At 44.1% G+C, this 16,509-nt stretch overlaps 1 protein-coding gene and 1 long non-coding RNA gene across 4 annotated transcripts in view; one reads left to right on the forward strand and one right to left on the reverse strand.

Moving 5' to 3' along the window:
- The window catches only part of LOC109290865 (syntaxin-binding protein 4-like), a 141,460-nt gene that overhangs the window by 8,178 nt on the left and 116,773 nt on the right, over window positions 1-16,509 (reverse strand). For 2 of the 3 annotated variants that reach the window (XM_019507686.1, XM_019507684.1), the window contains 9 exons: window positions 14,316-14,413; window positions 11,912-12,008; window positions 10,665-10,792; window positions 9,429-9,521; window positions 7,409-7,474; window positions 6,608-6,796; window positions 5,249-5,365; window positions 2,729-2,778; window positions 826-959 (listed from right to left, as the gene is read on the reverse strand). In XM_019507686.1, the coding sequence (XP_019363231.1) occupies window positions 826-959; window positions 2,729-2,778; window positions 5,249-5,365; window positions 6,608-6,796; window positions 7,409-7,474; window positions 9,429-9,521; window positions 10,665-10,792; window positions 11,912-12,008; window positions 14,316-14,413 (972 nt within the window). The remainder of the gene's footprint in view (window positions 1-825; window positions 960-2,728; window positions 2,779-5,248; window positions 5,366-6,607; window positions 6,797-7,408; window positions 7,475-9,428; window positions 9,522-10,664; window positions 10,793-11,911; window positions 12,009-14,315; window positions 14,414-16,509) is intronic. The other variant, XM_019507685.1, reaches the window with a different exon arrangement.
- Window positions 5,372-10,023, forward strand: LOC109290866. The gene is made up of 3 exons (XR_002095700.1): window positions 5,372-6,320; window positions 9,456-9,545; window positions 9,719-10,023. It is a non-coding gene; the product is annotated as an uncharacterized LOC109290866 (long non-coding RNA).

The raw sequence follows: 16,509 nt of genomic DNA on the forward strand, positions 1-16,509 counted from the left end.
AACTGGATGCTTATCTTGCTGGGATCCTATGACCCCAGCTGACTTCCTGCCCTTTGGGCGGGGGGCTGGACTCGATGATCTTCTGAGGTCCCTTCCAGCCCTAATGTCTATGAAATCTATGAAATCTATTTCCAAAGGTGCCTATACACATGCTTTGGTTGGGGGGAGGTTGGGGGGTCATGTTTTAATTGGAACAGCCCTCAGGAGCCACTCTAATTAAAATACTGCAGCATCTCAGGTATTCAGAGTCTCATGTTTCAAAATTGCATCTGATGAGCTTTAATTAAAGTCCCCCTGCTGCTGTTTTGAAACACATGGTCAGTGAATACATGTGACACCACAGCATGCTGGAGAGTTCTAATTATGATGCTCCAGCAGACTCAGTTAATCAAATCCACTCCAACATATTGAAATCAGAACACATTGGAGTATGTGTATAGGTACCACAAGGGTCTAAATTGATAGAATTGATATATGAAAGACATCTTCTACCTTCTGTTTGTTGCTTTTCTTGCTAAACTCCTTTCTTCCACTCCCTGGGGACAAGTTACATTAATTTGACTGCCTCAAACTCCTGTATGCTCTGACTCCATAAACCGGATCAAAAATAACTCATCTTGGGGATGGAGTGTAAGATACACATTCATGCACAAGTGAGACCCCTGCTAAATTCTAAATTGGTGGAACATGCGAGTATGTAGGGGTGGGAGACACTGTAAATTTCACCAAAATGAATATGCTCTGGAGTTGCTTAACTTCGAACTCTTCTTTTGAAAATACCCCTGGACAGCTGACTGGTTACCGAGAGGTTTTTACAGAACCTACCTTCCTTTGTGTTCGATAGGATGGGCTCCAATAACTCTTTAGCCTCCAATATCAATAAGTCAATCAGATCTGAAGGTGGAAGAGATGTGTCCGACACTACTTCCGTTTTATCCTCCACAGTCTCACTGTTGTCTCTTAAAAATAAAAGATGATGAGTTGGTCTTTCCATGATAACATGAGCAACTCATTAGAGACTCTGACCAACAACTCATGAGGGAAAACATCAGTTAATTACAAAGTTTATGCATATGCATTTCATCTCCCTCTCTCAGAGTCACAGGAGTTTTGCTTTTTTTAGAACTAGGATTAGGATTAAGCATTAGCTCTTTTAGCACAGTTGTGCTTTAATCAGATAGGAAATTCTTCCAAGATGTTGTCAAAGCATTTGCATCTTCCAAATTTTTCAAGCATTTTTAATTGTTATTTGGAAAATCACCCCTTTGGAAGCTTGAATTTGAAATCTGCTTCCCCCACAATCACATTTATGCACTTGCTTCTTCTTATAGGGTTTCTCATTTGCATTTAGATACCTTTTTTTTTTGATGAGTTAAAAATCAGAGCTCTGACACACTTGTTTTGGACATAGACACACAGAATTAATGGATTTGTCCAACAGATAGAAGAGAAGAGGTTGATCCAGTTTGTGGGCTCAGACGACAGGTTTGGACAGTATCCTTATAACCTTTTACAGGGATTTATAGCCCATTCACTTGAATTTGGGCAAGAAAGAACAACTCCTGATTTCAGTAACAGATGTCAGACGTGGAGATTGCCTTAAAACCAAATACCAGCAAATGTTAGGCAAGTTAGGCAGATTTCAACTCTGCATTTATGACTTAACCTTATCAGGACCTCTGAAAATGAGACTATTTATGACCCTATACAGGGGTGACTGATGCCTCCTGAGTCTGGGGGGGCACAATTTGTGGGTGGGCCCGGGGGCAGGTCAAAAGTCCCACATCTACTCCTATACTTCTGTGCCACAGCTTAGCCTCCCCAACACACCGCCAGCCTGTGCAGCAAAAAAACTGCCCCATCCTAAGCAGTGCCAAGTCAGGGGCCAATCTCAGGGGGGGGCATGTGCCCCCCCACCCCCATGCCCTCCCTACCAGTCGCCTGTGACCCTATAATAAAAATCTGGGCCTAAGTGGTATGCTTAAGGTCACTAAAAACCACAGGAATTAAAGCCAAATCTCCTTGAGCCCCAATCTAGTGTTTTGAGGCATGTCTAATCCACCTTCATGCTACCCCCCAGACTGCCACCAGAAAGCATGCCTTGCCTACTTACTCCTGCTCCATGCCCACTTCTGACATGGAGCATGATACACAGAGTATTTGCCTTAGTATGTGTCCAGCACTGCTCTTAGCTCTCTGTGTTGCCCACGTTTATTGGCACCCACCCAGCATTACCCTAAAGCAGCAGTCAGCAACCTTTAAAGGCTGCAGACCAGATCAACGCAATTCGAGTCTAGGGCATTTGGTCATGGCAGCAAAGGAAGAGTGCCTGCAGGCAGCACTTTTCCCCAGGGAAGCATACTGCCAAAGCCCTGTCTGTGGGCTGGATCACCTGGTTTTGTAGGCTGGATCCGGCCCATAGGCAGTAGTAGGTTGCCAACCCCTGCTCTAATGTAGCTTCAGTTCCAGGACTGAGTGCGTGTAGGCTAGAACAGGAAGGGCCTGCTCCATAGCAAAGCTCCCCAACATGGCACGGAGATTGTGTCAATATGTCCTTCATCACAAGGTTTTTTTTTTATCTATTACATTTACAAACAAACTGGAGACTTTGGCAAATGCAGATATAGGGGGCAACTGCTGTTGTTGCTCCTTAACACATCAGGCAGAGAACAGTCTAAACAAGGACATTTCAGGTATACAATTACAGTTCCCAGAAGACTTTCCCAACCTTTTCTCATCTGGTAAATGGCTGGATTTGCTCAGAACCTTGTGTACATTCTGTGAAGGTAAAAAGAAGGAAAATAGTATCACAGACTTATAGAACTGAAACATTCCAGAGAATGAACACTAGGATGGTTGCTAGAGATCAGATTTAGTATGACAGTAATCAGCTTCTGTTTATTCACTGCCCTTGAAGCTAATATCTCAAGGCCCTTTGTAACACAAGCAAAAATCAGTCTATGCAAATCTATAGTCATGTTTAAAATATGCATATTAATATAGATACTAAAATATATCAGAAGCAAAATTTTAAAAACTTCAAAATTAAAAAAACTTCAAAAGAAGAGTTTGTCAGAGTATCTTTCAGTGTGGGTACATCTACACGTGCATTAGATATGGGAGCAGTTTACATTGCACCCTGCTCCTGGGGGGCTGCCTGCTGCTGGGGCAGGAAAAATGTCCCCTTGCCCTGGCAGCAGGGAACTCCTGGCCCCGGCTTCCTGACTGGGGCATGGGACTTGGAAAGAGCTGCAGGGGAGGGGCAGGTCCCATTTCCCTGACCTGATGCACCAATGGGGCAGTTAGCAGCAAGCCCCAGGCTGAGTGGGGAATCCCCACCCACCTGGGGGCTTGCTACTAGCTGCCCCAACAGTGGATGGGGCAGGGGGCTAGGACCTACCTCATCCCTGCAGCTCTTTCCAAGCCCCATGCCTCAATCACCCTATCAGGGCATGGGACTGGGACCTGCTCCTGACTGGGATAGTCCCTAGCCCCTTGCTCCATGATTGTGGGATGGGAGCTGGAGAGTCTGTTCCCCACCCAGCTATGTGATCATGGAACTAGGCAGGGAACAGGCTCCACAGCCCCTGCCAGCAGGGAGCTCCCAGCACTAGCTCCCCAGTCGCAGGGCAAGTGCTGGGAGATCCTTATCTCTAAGTGCTGGCCCTGCGACTGCAGAGCTAATGCTGGGAGAAAAGAATCTTCCAGTGCCAGCCCCACGACTGCAGAGCTGGCACTTGGAGATAAGAATCTCCAAGCCCCCTTCTCCTCAGTTGAGATGGCAAAGCGGGGGCTGGGAGATCAGGATCTTGATTATGATATCAGAGCGGGGGCTTGGAGCTCCCCACTGCCATGGCAGGGGTACATAGTCCCTGCCTAGGCTCCAGTGGCAGGGCCCACCCCAGCAGCAGGCAGCTTGTAGGGGCATTAAGTAAAGTCCCTCCCCCTACTGGGTGGCTGACCAGGAACAGATTTGTTCCTGGTCAGGTGTCTACACAAGCGCTACTATGCAGTAACTAATCGCAAGTACATTTGCTACTTGCATTTGCAGGTAACAGATTTGCTCAAGATTAGCTAAATTTACTGCTCAGTAAGTGTGTGCACATCTAGACATGCATGCTTACTGAGCAGTAAACTGTGCCTCTGCGTAGTAAAGCATCTCATGTGACACAACCATGTGTACTATTACCATTATTCTCCTATGCTTTACTCCTGTTCTTGAATGGATAGAACCATTAACATGCACAGATGGAGAGTTTCCAAGCACTGCTTAGGTATATGTATGAGAAAGACATTTTGGTCTACTGAGTAGTCACCCAAAGTTCAGTGCTGGTTGCTTCCAAGATGGAGTCCTATCAGTACCTATATACTTCAGCATCTAGTATCAATCCCTATTTAAGCCAGTACATAGTACAGTAACTCTAGAGATCTCTAACTTCTTCCTCCTCCAAATCTATTGAGGTAAAATCTGGTCTCCATTTTACTTTTTTGTTTCCTCACAAGGTACAGTTCCTTTCTTCCTTCAAGGAGTCAGGCCTATAGCAAGTAAGTTCAAAAGGAATACCTAACACCAAATAAGCAAACTTCCTGCACCAGTCCAAACAGATGAACTGCATATTGATAATCACCAATGGAGCTGGAGTTTCTATGGCACAGTAGACTGATGCAATTGCAGTCATATTTACAGCCAATTCTGTTCACCTCCATGGGGAAGAATGGCAAATAGATCCAATAACCCAGCTCCTCCATGACATGACACTCCAGCACTCCTTGTGGTGTGGATGCAATGGACTCACTAAGAGTAAAGCTTCATGATACTCAGAGTTAATGAACCTAGTAAGTGAGTTCCTGGGGTCATGGCCACTTTCCAGAGCAGAATCACATTGATTTTATTAGGTCAGCGTACACTTCCACATAGAGGAAGGATTGTTTTGGTCTACAGCAGTAGATGTGGGGAGGCTGGGACAGCTGAGAGAGGTGCATCCTGGGATCCTTGAAGACTGCAAATAGCTCATTTTATCTTTGTGGAGCAGACTGAAGTTGCCCTAACATAAGCCATGTAGCAAAGCCCAGAGTTAACCCACTTCTGAAGTGATGCAACTTTGAGATGCTCAGAGGGGACTTAGCATGAGTTAATGAGTTTTAACATATGGATGTTTGCATTTTGAGTGTGCTTAGTATGTTCTAAGTGTAACATGCATTTCATGCTAAGGGTTTCATAGATAATTGCCACATTTCAATACTTCACCTGCACAAACAAGAACAACTTTCTGTTGCAGATTTCCAGGCGCTTCCGTGTGACTTCAGATTTCCGTAACTGACCATCAGCCAGGGATAATCTTTTTTTCAGCTCCAGAATGTCTCCCTGGGATAAAAATAATGAGGCAGGAATTTGCAAACAGAAGGAAGAGAAGGGTGATTGTGAAAGCAGAGCTGAGGCCCTTGAAAGCACCAGCACAATGTCAGAGTGTCTTGGGAATAGAAGCAAATGTCAGGACCAGAGTAATTAGCTTCCCTCAGCCAGGATTAGAAAGCTGCTGTGAGACTACCATCCTACCAGCACTTTTCAGGGCTACATGAGAAGGCTGCTAAGGGCACAAACAAACTATCTTCTCCCACAGCACCTACACTTGGAAATCTAAAAATATCCCACTAAGGAAACAAAAAGAGCTTCATTTTTTTACCTCCAATAAAGTGCGCAGGATTAAGCGAGAATTTTTAAGGGGCAGAGAAGAAGAAAAGAAAAATATTAAATTATGTTACAGCAAAGGTATAGTGATCTCATTCAGCGCTCACAGCAAGGGATGCACCAACTAATGTAGGTAGGGGGGAAGAGGAAGTTTTACCTGCCCAGGCTGCCTGCACAGGGAGGGCACCTGCTACTGCTGCTCGCCCCCTGCACGCTATTCTCCAGATGCACTACTGGGTACATGGCTGTGCTGCCCAGCTCTTATAGCCAAGCAACACAGGGCTGCCCCTGCCACAGTAAAGACTCTCGGGGGGAGAGTCTCACATCCCCTTATAATTGGGGCCCAGGGCTAGTTATGCTAATGTGCTAGAAGAACAAGTCTGCTGGCGAGTGCACATCCCATGGCCATTAGCCACCACCATAATTTGCCTTCAGCTGGCCTGGGTCTGAGACCTGTCTTCCATGTGCTTCTCTCCTGCTGATGCAGTTCTGCCCCATGAGGCATGCTTGAGATGGCAGGCCCAGGAATGACTTCCCCACTAGGAAACTGTCAAAGTGGAACCTGCTTCCAAAGTGAGCCCAACATCAGAATTACTGGCTATGAGGTGAAGGCCCAAACTGGGAGACTGGGGTAAGTAAAGCAAGAAAATGAGCTGGAGTCACCTGGTATCACAATGTGCTAGTTTCTGCCATGTCAGAGCTAGCCATAAGTGCACATCTTTGTGAAGGAAGCCTTTTCTTGTGAGCTGGTTACTGGAAGCCATACTAAGTATGAACACAAGCCCTACAATTCTGCTAGCTTCAGAGTTACAAATTATAACCCAACCATAAAATAAATCCATTTTTTTTAAAGAAATGGCTCTTATCACTGGCCCCCTGACCCCCAAGCCAGCCCTCCCAGATACAGAGACACCCCACCTCTGCTTCAGAGACATGCTTTGCTTTCTTCCCTGCCAGCTTAGCTTTCAGCTCAGTGATTTCTGTCTCCAGCAGGTGGATCACTTCCTCGTAGTCCTGCTCTGCACTGCGAGCCTGTCGCTGCACCACCTCAGCCATCTGTAGCTTGCTGTGCAGGGTCCGATTCTCAGAGAGGAAGCCCAGAGCCTTCTAGAAGCAATAAGGAGCATTCATTACAGCATCCGTCAGGGTCAGCCATCAGTGCAGGGCCAGCCAACCAGCTTTCCCTCAGCTGCTCTCAGAGTAAGCTACTATTGTTTTTTCCAATAGTGCTATATGGAAAGCCTTCACCCATTCTGGCTATCTTTTTCCTTGTAACTATGTCATTGCAACACAGGGCTAGAACCTAGAGATGTATGGAACTAGAGTTGCACTGTAGCTAAAATAATGGATGCACTGCCAGCTTGAGGGCCTGTTTTCATTGGAAATGGAGATGCTTCTCCATGAGACACAAGACTGTTATTGCTCCTTTATTTAAATTTAAGCTGCTTATAGTAGACTTCATCCTTTCATTATGTGGGCACATAACAGCCAGTACAATCAGGTCCTCATTCCTGGTTCGAACATCTTGGTACTGCAGCACTACCAATAATTTATAACAAGTACAGATGGTGACTTAGTTTCAGCTGCAGGCTTGGGTGTGTGGAAACTGCAAGGTAAGAGCCCCAAACCTTTCCCTTATCTTATCCAAAAGTGAGGCAGCATTGAGGTAAACACCACACACAACCAATAAGACAAAGCATCAGTAATCTTTTCACTAACCTGGTTCAGTCTCTGAAGTTCTTCCTCCATTGACTTCTTGCTGTTCTCCACCTCCTTCAGGAGAGACTGAAAGGCAGATTTTCATTTGATTAGGTGTCACATTTAACAGCGCATTCACTAAGGAATACTATGGACCTGAATTTCCTCTACACAAGAGAAATATTTTAAGAACTAGCAAATTGCACGTGATGGTGGGGACAGAGGAGGGAGTGAGGCCAGCGCTGCGCTGCCACCACCCCACGCTGCAGCCACTGCCACCTCCAAGGAGCAGGGCTGGGAAGGAAGGGTGAGGGCAGCAGTGCTGGTTTCACCCCCCCACTCCCGCTCTGTCGCCACCGAGGCACTTGATCCCTGCCATCATTCTCTGTCCCACACTCTGCATCCAGCCCCGCGCCACCCTCTCTTCCCCATCACTCCATCCCCTGTCCTTGGCAGCGCTCTGTCCCCACCATCATTCTTGATGGGCAATTTGCCCTGCATGCAACACTATCTAGAGCCATGCCCTGCCGGGAGGCACACCTCCCACGAGCGTTACAGACAGACACACAGACAGACTAAGCCCTTATATATATAGAGATATATCAATATATAGATACATAGATATATAGATTTTAAGCAATATTTTAAGAAGGCAGGTGTGTAGATGGCTGCTGCATTTTTGCTGGCCACAGTGCATTTGAAAAATTTACCTTTTCACAATTATGAATGTAACAGTGAGGTTGTCAACAGGGCTAGGGACAGAAGTTACACATAAACTGGTTTAAGTGATCAGAAACTGGTTTAAACCTGTAACAGGACAGAAGTTGAGTGCAAATAAACCAGTTTCAAAATGGCTGAAACTGGTTTAAGATACACCTTATTGAAAATAGTACCAGAGTTAACTGATTTGGGACAAACCAGTTTACAAAACTTCTGTCCTAGGCCCCTTCCTGGTTCAAGTTAAAATCACAGTCCCCCATCATCCCAGTATGCTTTCCAGCCCTGGGCTGGGCTGTCTGCTCCAAACAGCAGGGCTGTTCCCACCCCTCTGTTCCCTAGCTAGAGCACTAAGGGCTGGCTGACAAAGGGGTGGGGGAGAGGAGGCAAGACCATCTGGGGATGCAGCCCAGTCTACAGTGGGGGGGACTGTCCCCCCAAGGCAAACCCCAGCTAGGGTCTGGGGCCAGGGAGTGGGGTTAAACACCCCTTGCCCCATTCAAACTTACTGCTGGCTGCAACTGTGGACTACAAATCCCAGAAGCACCCAGAAGCAGGAAGAGGAAGTGATGAGTAACCCTGCAGAGTCCTTCTGCTGTAATACTGGACTGCAAATCCCAGAGACCTCAAGGGCAGCAGGAAGAGGAAGTGATGAGTAACCCTGCAGAGTCCTTCTGCTGTAATACTGGACTGCAAATCCCAGAGACCTCAAGGGCAGCAGGAAGAGGAAGTGAACACACAGACAGAGGTCCATGTTCTAGCAGGTCCCAGATTTTGGCCTGAGCCACTGCAGACATGTGACTGCAATTCTGTTTCAATTTAATCAGTGTAGGTTAAAGTAACCTGCAAAGGCTGCTTGGACTTTTTGACTGTTTGTACCTAGCCTATGGGTTAGATCTCTGGGATTTTTACTGAGGTTGCGAACAGGATTTCAATGATTTGTTTTTGGTGCTTTGTATTTTTTTAACACGCATACCTGCCTCCATGGTTTTTCTTAGAAAAAAAAGTGATCTCACACTTTCAACACAAACAACTTTTGTTTTAACGATAGCAGAAACAACAAGGAAAGGACAAAGCAGCAACAACAAAGAACAGACAAAAAATAAGTTTTTACAGGAGAGAGCACACTGTGAGTGTCTCCTCTGTAACAATTTGTATTGAATAGAATCCAAAGTGGATACTTTCTACAGCAAATGCCTAGGAATGAAAGGATGTAATATGCACAGAGCACCTTCCTAGCAGTTATACTACCCTTCTGTATTACTAATATGAATTCTGGCAGAAGGAACAGGACAAGACAACTTGCTCAAAAAACAAACCTCACCTTCAGCCTTCGCACTTCTTGCCGTAGATCTGTCATTTCCGGTTGCAACTGTTCCAGTTCCTCATTGTCATTAGAGTTGACAGAGTCAAAAGTCTAAAATGCATAGGTGCACACATGGTGAGTGATTTCTTACCCTTTACCCTGAGTCTGTGGTTACAATGCAAGTATGTCTATTTTTTTACATGCAGGGAATAATGTTATTCAAAATAATTTTCACAGATGGTTTGTGTTGTCAGAAAACAAATCAAACATCACATTTTATAATCCAACTGTGGCTTTGTATTCCACAGATATTCAGCCTTCGAGCCATGTGATAAGTGAAACAACTGAACCATGGTGAATTCTCACATTGTTTTAAACTTGGCAGTAGTTGGAAGAGATTTACCACATCTAACTTTCCTTCCTTATCATTATCAAAATGACATAAGTTGGCCCCTGAGGCAATGAAATCAATAAAATAGTTTTGCTGTGATAAATTTTTCTACTGACACACTAGACAAATTACATCAGCCACTTCCTTCCAGGCATTACATATTTTTATTTATTAAGCATATGAGGTTGGAGGTCCTTTATGGAATTTCCTATAATCTTAGTGATTAAAGGATGAAAGTCTAGCTTCTGCTTTCAAAAAACTAAAGGATGAGTGAAAGATAGCTCTTTTGTCTTTGCCCTCTTTGATTTTTCAGAAAGGTCTCACCAGTGCTATTTATTTCTACACTGTCTAGTCCAGCAATTCTCAATCCTTTCATGCAGTGACCCCACTTCTGGGCTTACAAACCACTCCTGGTCCAAAGATAACTGCTATACATTAATTTCTGTGGGGCTGCAATCTTATGTGTTAGAGCCCTGACCCCATATGAGCCCATAGTTTGGGAACTGCTGGTCTAGCCAACACATAAACTTTCAGAAAGACCCGTGAAGTTTTTGACCTGAGGTGAGCTTTGGAACCAAGACAATATGCAGCAGACCACTGGTTTTCAAACTGTATTACATGGAACCCTAGTCATCAAGGGTTCTGCAAGAGACTGGGAGTAATGGTGGAGTGGGCTGGGAGGTCGTGTGCCTCCATTGCTGGGCTGGCTCAGGTTGCCTAATGCCATGTCAGTCCTTAAGATCAGGGTATGGATTCTGTAGTAGAAGAAGTAAAATGAAAGGGTTCCATGACTTTAGAAAGTTTGAAAACTACTTCAGTAGACTTAAAAGACAATTGAGAAGAAGTATTTGGCTAAGGCTGACCAGAGAGTGAAAAGCAGATGTATCCAGTAAATTGGCCACTTCATGTTGAGTGAAGAGCACAGAAGTGGAATCTAGGCCAGCCTCCTCTAGCTCGTCCTGCAGCAGATCCCTGAGTGCTTGGAGAAGATCTATGAAAGAAAACCACAACAGCAATAGGATGAAAAGAGAAAGCCCTAGCCACATACTAGTGAATGATTGTTGCAGAAAACAGGCAAATCCACTGTCTGCTGAGCACAGCTGGTTAAAACAAGCCAAGTATTTTTCATAGAAAATGTAGGCAAGACTTCATTTTAATAAAACCTTGCATTTTTTTAGTTCTTTGACAAAGAAAAATGGAAATAAAAATTGTTAGCTATCTTTTAAGATTTTTCAGTTTTCAAAAGCCCAAACAGAATCGACCCCTTTGACCATTCTGACATGCTCGGGGTGGTGGTGGGAAATGCCGCACCACCTCAGATCTGGGGCTGATGCATGTGAAGCAGGAGTAGGTAGGTACTTAATTGGCAACATGACTGAGTTCTCTGCCACCATAGTGCAGACAGTCTCTCACTCTCCATAACCCATTCACAGTCTTTAGCCTCTCTGCCAGATTGCTAATATGAGTCCCAGTTGGTATGAACTGTGGTATTAGTAGAAGAAACAGGGCTTCCACCACAGTCCTTTCTTAGAGACCACTTAAAACCCCTGTGCTGAAATGCAAACAAATTTTGTCCCTTCACCACCCAGTAACTTTGCTTTGAATGCAGCCACTTCCAGCACAGGTAAAGCACTCAGCTCATCCTGTAGCAAGAGTATGTTAAACACAGGATCATTTTGCTAGCCATGGTTCAGAGCTCTCTACTCTCATTTGATAGAAAGCATTGGTCAAGGTTTCTAAAAGACTAGCATTGTCATCACAGAAAGCCTTGGAACTATGTTGACTTTCAGAGCAGAGACAGAGTAATAATACAAGCAACACCTAAGGGACAGCTATTTGCCATCAGCCCACAGACAGCAATTTTTCTTTTGGGTACTGCTAGACCAGCAGGCTGAAGGGTTCAGGAGAATGGGCTTGTATGCTCTCTCTCTTGGCCCCAGGCATGTGTACTGATTTAAAGTCTTTTTCCTTCTGTGACCATTTATTGAATTCACTGAGTCTGAATGAAAGCCTGGCCAGGCACAGCCCTTTATTCTTGCCATCATCTCTTAGCTGGTCTGCCCCTGGGTGGTAATGAGTTCTGCAGAATGAAGAGAAGCACTCTGCTCACCTCCATAGGCCAGCGTTCCTTGAGAATCTGTGGTCAGACTCTGCCGTAATTGCCTCTTCTTCTCCTCAGTCACATTCAGACCCAGATACTGCAAAACCTTTAACAAGGAAATAAAGTAGTAAGTCTGTAAAATAACCTGAGTGGGAAAACAAGCTTTCTGGGAGAGTGGAGGTTGGGGGAACAATCTTAGATGGGGAAGAATAAAATTGTATCATTCAAAACCCCCGATTTTAAAAAGTGAAGGCAAAGTGTGCTAAAACTCTTAATACAGAGAACAAATTTGTTCAGACCCAGAGCAGGCAAAGATCAATGAGAAAATTTAATCCTGATTTCTGATTAAGAAGAATAATGGAGGTTTAGCACAAAACTTTCTGTCCATATGCTGCTTTCCACATTTTCATAGGATTACACAAACTGAAAAAACAACTGCTTCATCCACCACAAGGTGACAGCAAACTCTGCCTCAACACCTAGAAAAGGCTCTTCTTGCACAGGAAAATATATCACCTGCTGCAGAAACAAAACAATACTTCAGTGACTTCAGCTGTATCCATCCACCAGCTTGAGTTGGGAGATAACCTTACTGGGGGTTCTGTATTCATGCATTCTCCATCACGATGCGCTAAAATACAACGGGGTGCATGTTTCAGATGGAACAGTTGAAAAAAGGAAGTACCAGTTCTCTTGAGTTAATCAGATTTCACCACATAGCAGCTAGCGAGTTCTATTCCCCATCCTTTGCAGAGGTTGTGTGTGCAATTTGAGTAAGGAAGTTTTAACAAAAAACAGTATGGTTGGGACCCTCAGATCTTCATGCACTTTCAACACATTACTGGCATTGGGGCTGAGTCTCACTCACACTGAGGCGTATTTCTATAATTCTGCCACTAAAGATTGGCATTTAGGCCATCATGGCCACCACTGCCAGATTGGCCTCAGAGATAGGAAAGCAGCTGGGGGTTCTTCTAATGCAAAGCTCTGTATAGATGTTCAATACTAGTACCAACAGTAACTTCACTATGAATACAGGAGCTCTTTGGAGCTTGCTGTGCAAGTTAAAAGGAACTAAAATAAACCAGGAGAATTCAGTTGTCTGGTAAATGGCATTCGTGGGGATGAAGCTGTGCTGTGTCTCCTCATTTAGCTCATCTAGAATTTTGAAGGGCTCACAAACACACTTCACACCATGGGTGAACTTAAGACAGCTGTGGTGTAAAGCTGCCATGTTTACAGGACTGCCAGTAATATAGATTGGTATAAATCCATTATGCCTCCATCTCATTAATCAAATTGGGACTTGGACCTAACTGTGCTGAATGAACTCTGTGATCCTAACAGTGTAATCAATGTTTGAAGCCTTGTGTCCGCATCTCACGCTACTTGAACTCTGACTCCCACGTCTATTAATAGCCCTCTACATCCTCGTTCAGCTCTGGATTAGACTAAAGGGGAATCAGATTGGAGCAGACGGTATCCAGTGTTAGTGACGTATGTGCAGATTAGGCCACACTAAGAACAAGTGCTATAGACTTATTCTATACAAACAAGTAGGCACCAGATTCTCTCAGACTATTTGTATTCAGGATTTTGCTTTTTAATCCCTCCTAAAAGCAAGTGACACACTGACCCCGATGCCATTAACAGACATAGTCATCATGTGCCTCAACATAATGTTTTTAAAACAGAAGTGGGAAAAAAGGCCAAAATATATTTTCAGCTCAGTCTATGCTTCTTTCTAATCTTAAGAAGTGGTCACATAGGGAAATTCTAATGCACTGATTTAAGACTCTAGAATAGTTGGTTTTTAACCTTTTCTCATTTGTGGACCTTTAAAAAAAATTGAATGGAGGTGCAAACCCCTTTGAACTGTAAGTGTGGGTATTCATATATTTTTGATTGATCATAGTCATCTTTCACCAATCCCTTAGATATAGTCTGTAGACTCCCAGGGGTCTCCCAGGGACCACAGCATGGAAATCACTGCTCTAGAATATATGCTGTATTGAATGAAAATGAACAAGAAGGGTATTTTTCCACTGAATAACTCAAGGTGGCTTTAAGACAAAAAAGAAAATTACCAAACTAGATAAATCAGTAACTGTTGCAATGTTCTAGTTTTGAATTAAGCCATATTATAATTGTCCTCCAATTATTCCATTGCGTAGAAAAAGACTGATCCATCAACCACTTGATCCCTGTTGGTAGCTTTGTTTGCTCCTGTACCATATTAAATAGAGCTAAACTGCATTCATTTGCCCCTGAATGAAACCATTGGTTAGGAGAAGACAGACAAAATACTTATTGTAAATTCTCCACCCTGCAGCGTATGTTCCATCTGTTCACTTCCTTAACATTTTATTGATGACAAAATCTCAACACCTAGACAGAAAAGTGTTCCACTTACTAGTTCAAGTTTTCCATCTTTGAGACGAATATGGGGATCCAGCGCTACTTTTGGTTTGTTCCCTGGAGCTGCCCTCTGACTAGAAGATGAAGTAGGTGCTAAAAGACAGTAAAGCAATCATTAATGAATGAGCATTGAGGGGAAAATTATACATCTGCAAGGAACCTCAGAGCAAAGCTAGGAGTCGGGACATTTTCACTGCACCAAGTACACTGCAATTACAGATGGACCAACAGTGGAGGCCAAGATTTTGAAAGGAAATTCATGCTCCTAAGAGACCAACTTAAGGCACTATATAAGAAACCAGATTTTCAGAAGGTGGGCATGCAGTCAGTAGTTAGGCTCCGTAAAGGGCACCTGGATGTGGGCTTGCAAGGTGATTCTTAGAAATTTGGGGGAAGAAATTTTAGGGGTCCTGGGATCTGACTGATTTGGATGAAATTCAGCCTGGATCCCAACTATGTCGGCTCATGTTTTTGTTTTATAGAATGAGGCCCAACAAGGAAGACTTCATAAAGGCCATTACTGGCCTTCCAGCCTGGGAGTTTTGACACAGACTCAATGTAGTGCCTGTTTATGTTTTTTGTCTGATCTTACTTATGTGTTCACAATTCCCCTTAAAGACAAAATTTAATGCTCAAAGTTGCAAGGTTTCTGTTTGGATGCTGTGCACAGGATTGGCTCCCTTTGTGTAAGGCTGGGCAGGCTGCATTATACCTCCAAGGAGTCCACTGCAAAAAGAGCACAGGCATTAAAATGCAGGGGGGAGGGGGCAGGAGAGAAACAAGAGGGAGGGCACCTTTGTCAAAGAGAATAAGGGATCAGGAGAAAGGTCCAACAGCTGTGATCTACTTTTCATTACAGGAGGGATTTTCAAAAATGCCCACATGAATCAGGAGCAGAAATGCCGCTGAATTTTAGTGGGACCTATGCACATAAGCAGAGGTATAACAAGCAGTTTCTGCACCTTGCATGGCAATGACAGTATCTGAGCTAGTGGCTGCCATCCCATTCTTGCAGCTGCTTAAAGTCAGCACCTGGGGCTACCACCCTGTTCACACACTCTTTGTTGCACTATTGCATATAAGTCACGTAGGAAGTTCCCATTGGGCGTGTCTACACAAAACGCTTACTGTGCGGTAGTCTAGTAACAATGTGCAGTAGCATGCCGGTCAAAAAATGTGCTAATAAGCTACTGCACAGTACTATTAGGCTACTGTGCAATACCCATCACAAAAACACTTTGCAATGGTGCTACTGGACAGCAAATGTAGTTACTGTTCATTTAGTTAGCACTTAATTAAGGAAGTGCTAAAGTAAATGCACAGTAACTACAGTGCATTAATGAATGTGTAGATGCACCCACTGTATATTACTATGAATTTTTGTGTCCTTGCCAGTTATCTCTGGAAGGAGAGGACTGAGGAAACTTGCTCTTTAGATTACTTGTATAGGTAAAACCACCACTGCTTCTGAGACACTGCTAAGGATGCTCTCTGAATCCAGTGAGAGCAGAAGCTGCTAAGGTCCAATCCTGTTCACATGCAAGTCAATGATAAAGTTCTTTTGGACTTCAATGGTATGGAATGGTGCCTTGTGGAGGATCCAGAGTCCCATTTCTTTCATCTCTGCAATGTCTGAAGCCTGGGTCAAAGCTATTGATATAATTACTTAAAGAAAACTCTTGCCATTTGGAATCAACACGTGGGATGTTCAAAAGTATGCTTTAGGAGAACAAGGCTGTGGGACCATGCTCCACAATCACTTGGGCACTTTAGAAAAATAAATGAATGAGTTGTTCTAAAATGACTTGCATGTAAGAAGAGTAGGATTTTAAGGAAACACAAACAGAAGCTGCAGTGGTGCAGTCACAAGTATAATCATAATCCTAATATTCATCTGTTCTGCTAATGCCAGCAGGGCCTGAGGTAATAAACACGTTCACCAGATTGGTCACCCAACACTCTGCTCTTCAGGTTCAAGGGCAGATCAGATCCCCTTCAACTCCTTGTTAAGCAGGATTAGCAAGGCTTTGTTCTGTGGCTTTGCTCAGAAACTCTAAACACAGATATCCTAGGCAGCAATACAGGCGATCAGGCACCAAGGAACAGCCAGCAGGCCCTGACGACTCATTCAGATTTCAAACTAAGCTCTTGTTCCTCCAAAACTAGTCATTTATTTCCTCTTACAGTGA

This window comes from Gavialis gangeticus, unplaced genomic scaffold, assembly GCF_001723915.1.
Source record: "Gavialis gangeticus isolate Ggan-Ray unplaced genomic scaffold, GavGan_comp1, whole genome shotgun sequence".
NCBI lineage: Eukaryota > Metazoa > Chordata > Crocodylia > Gavialidae > Gavialis > Gavialis gangeticus.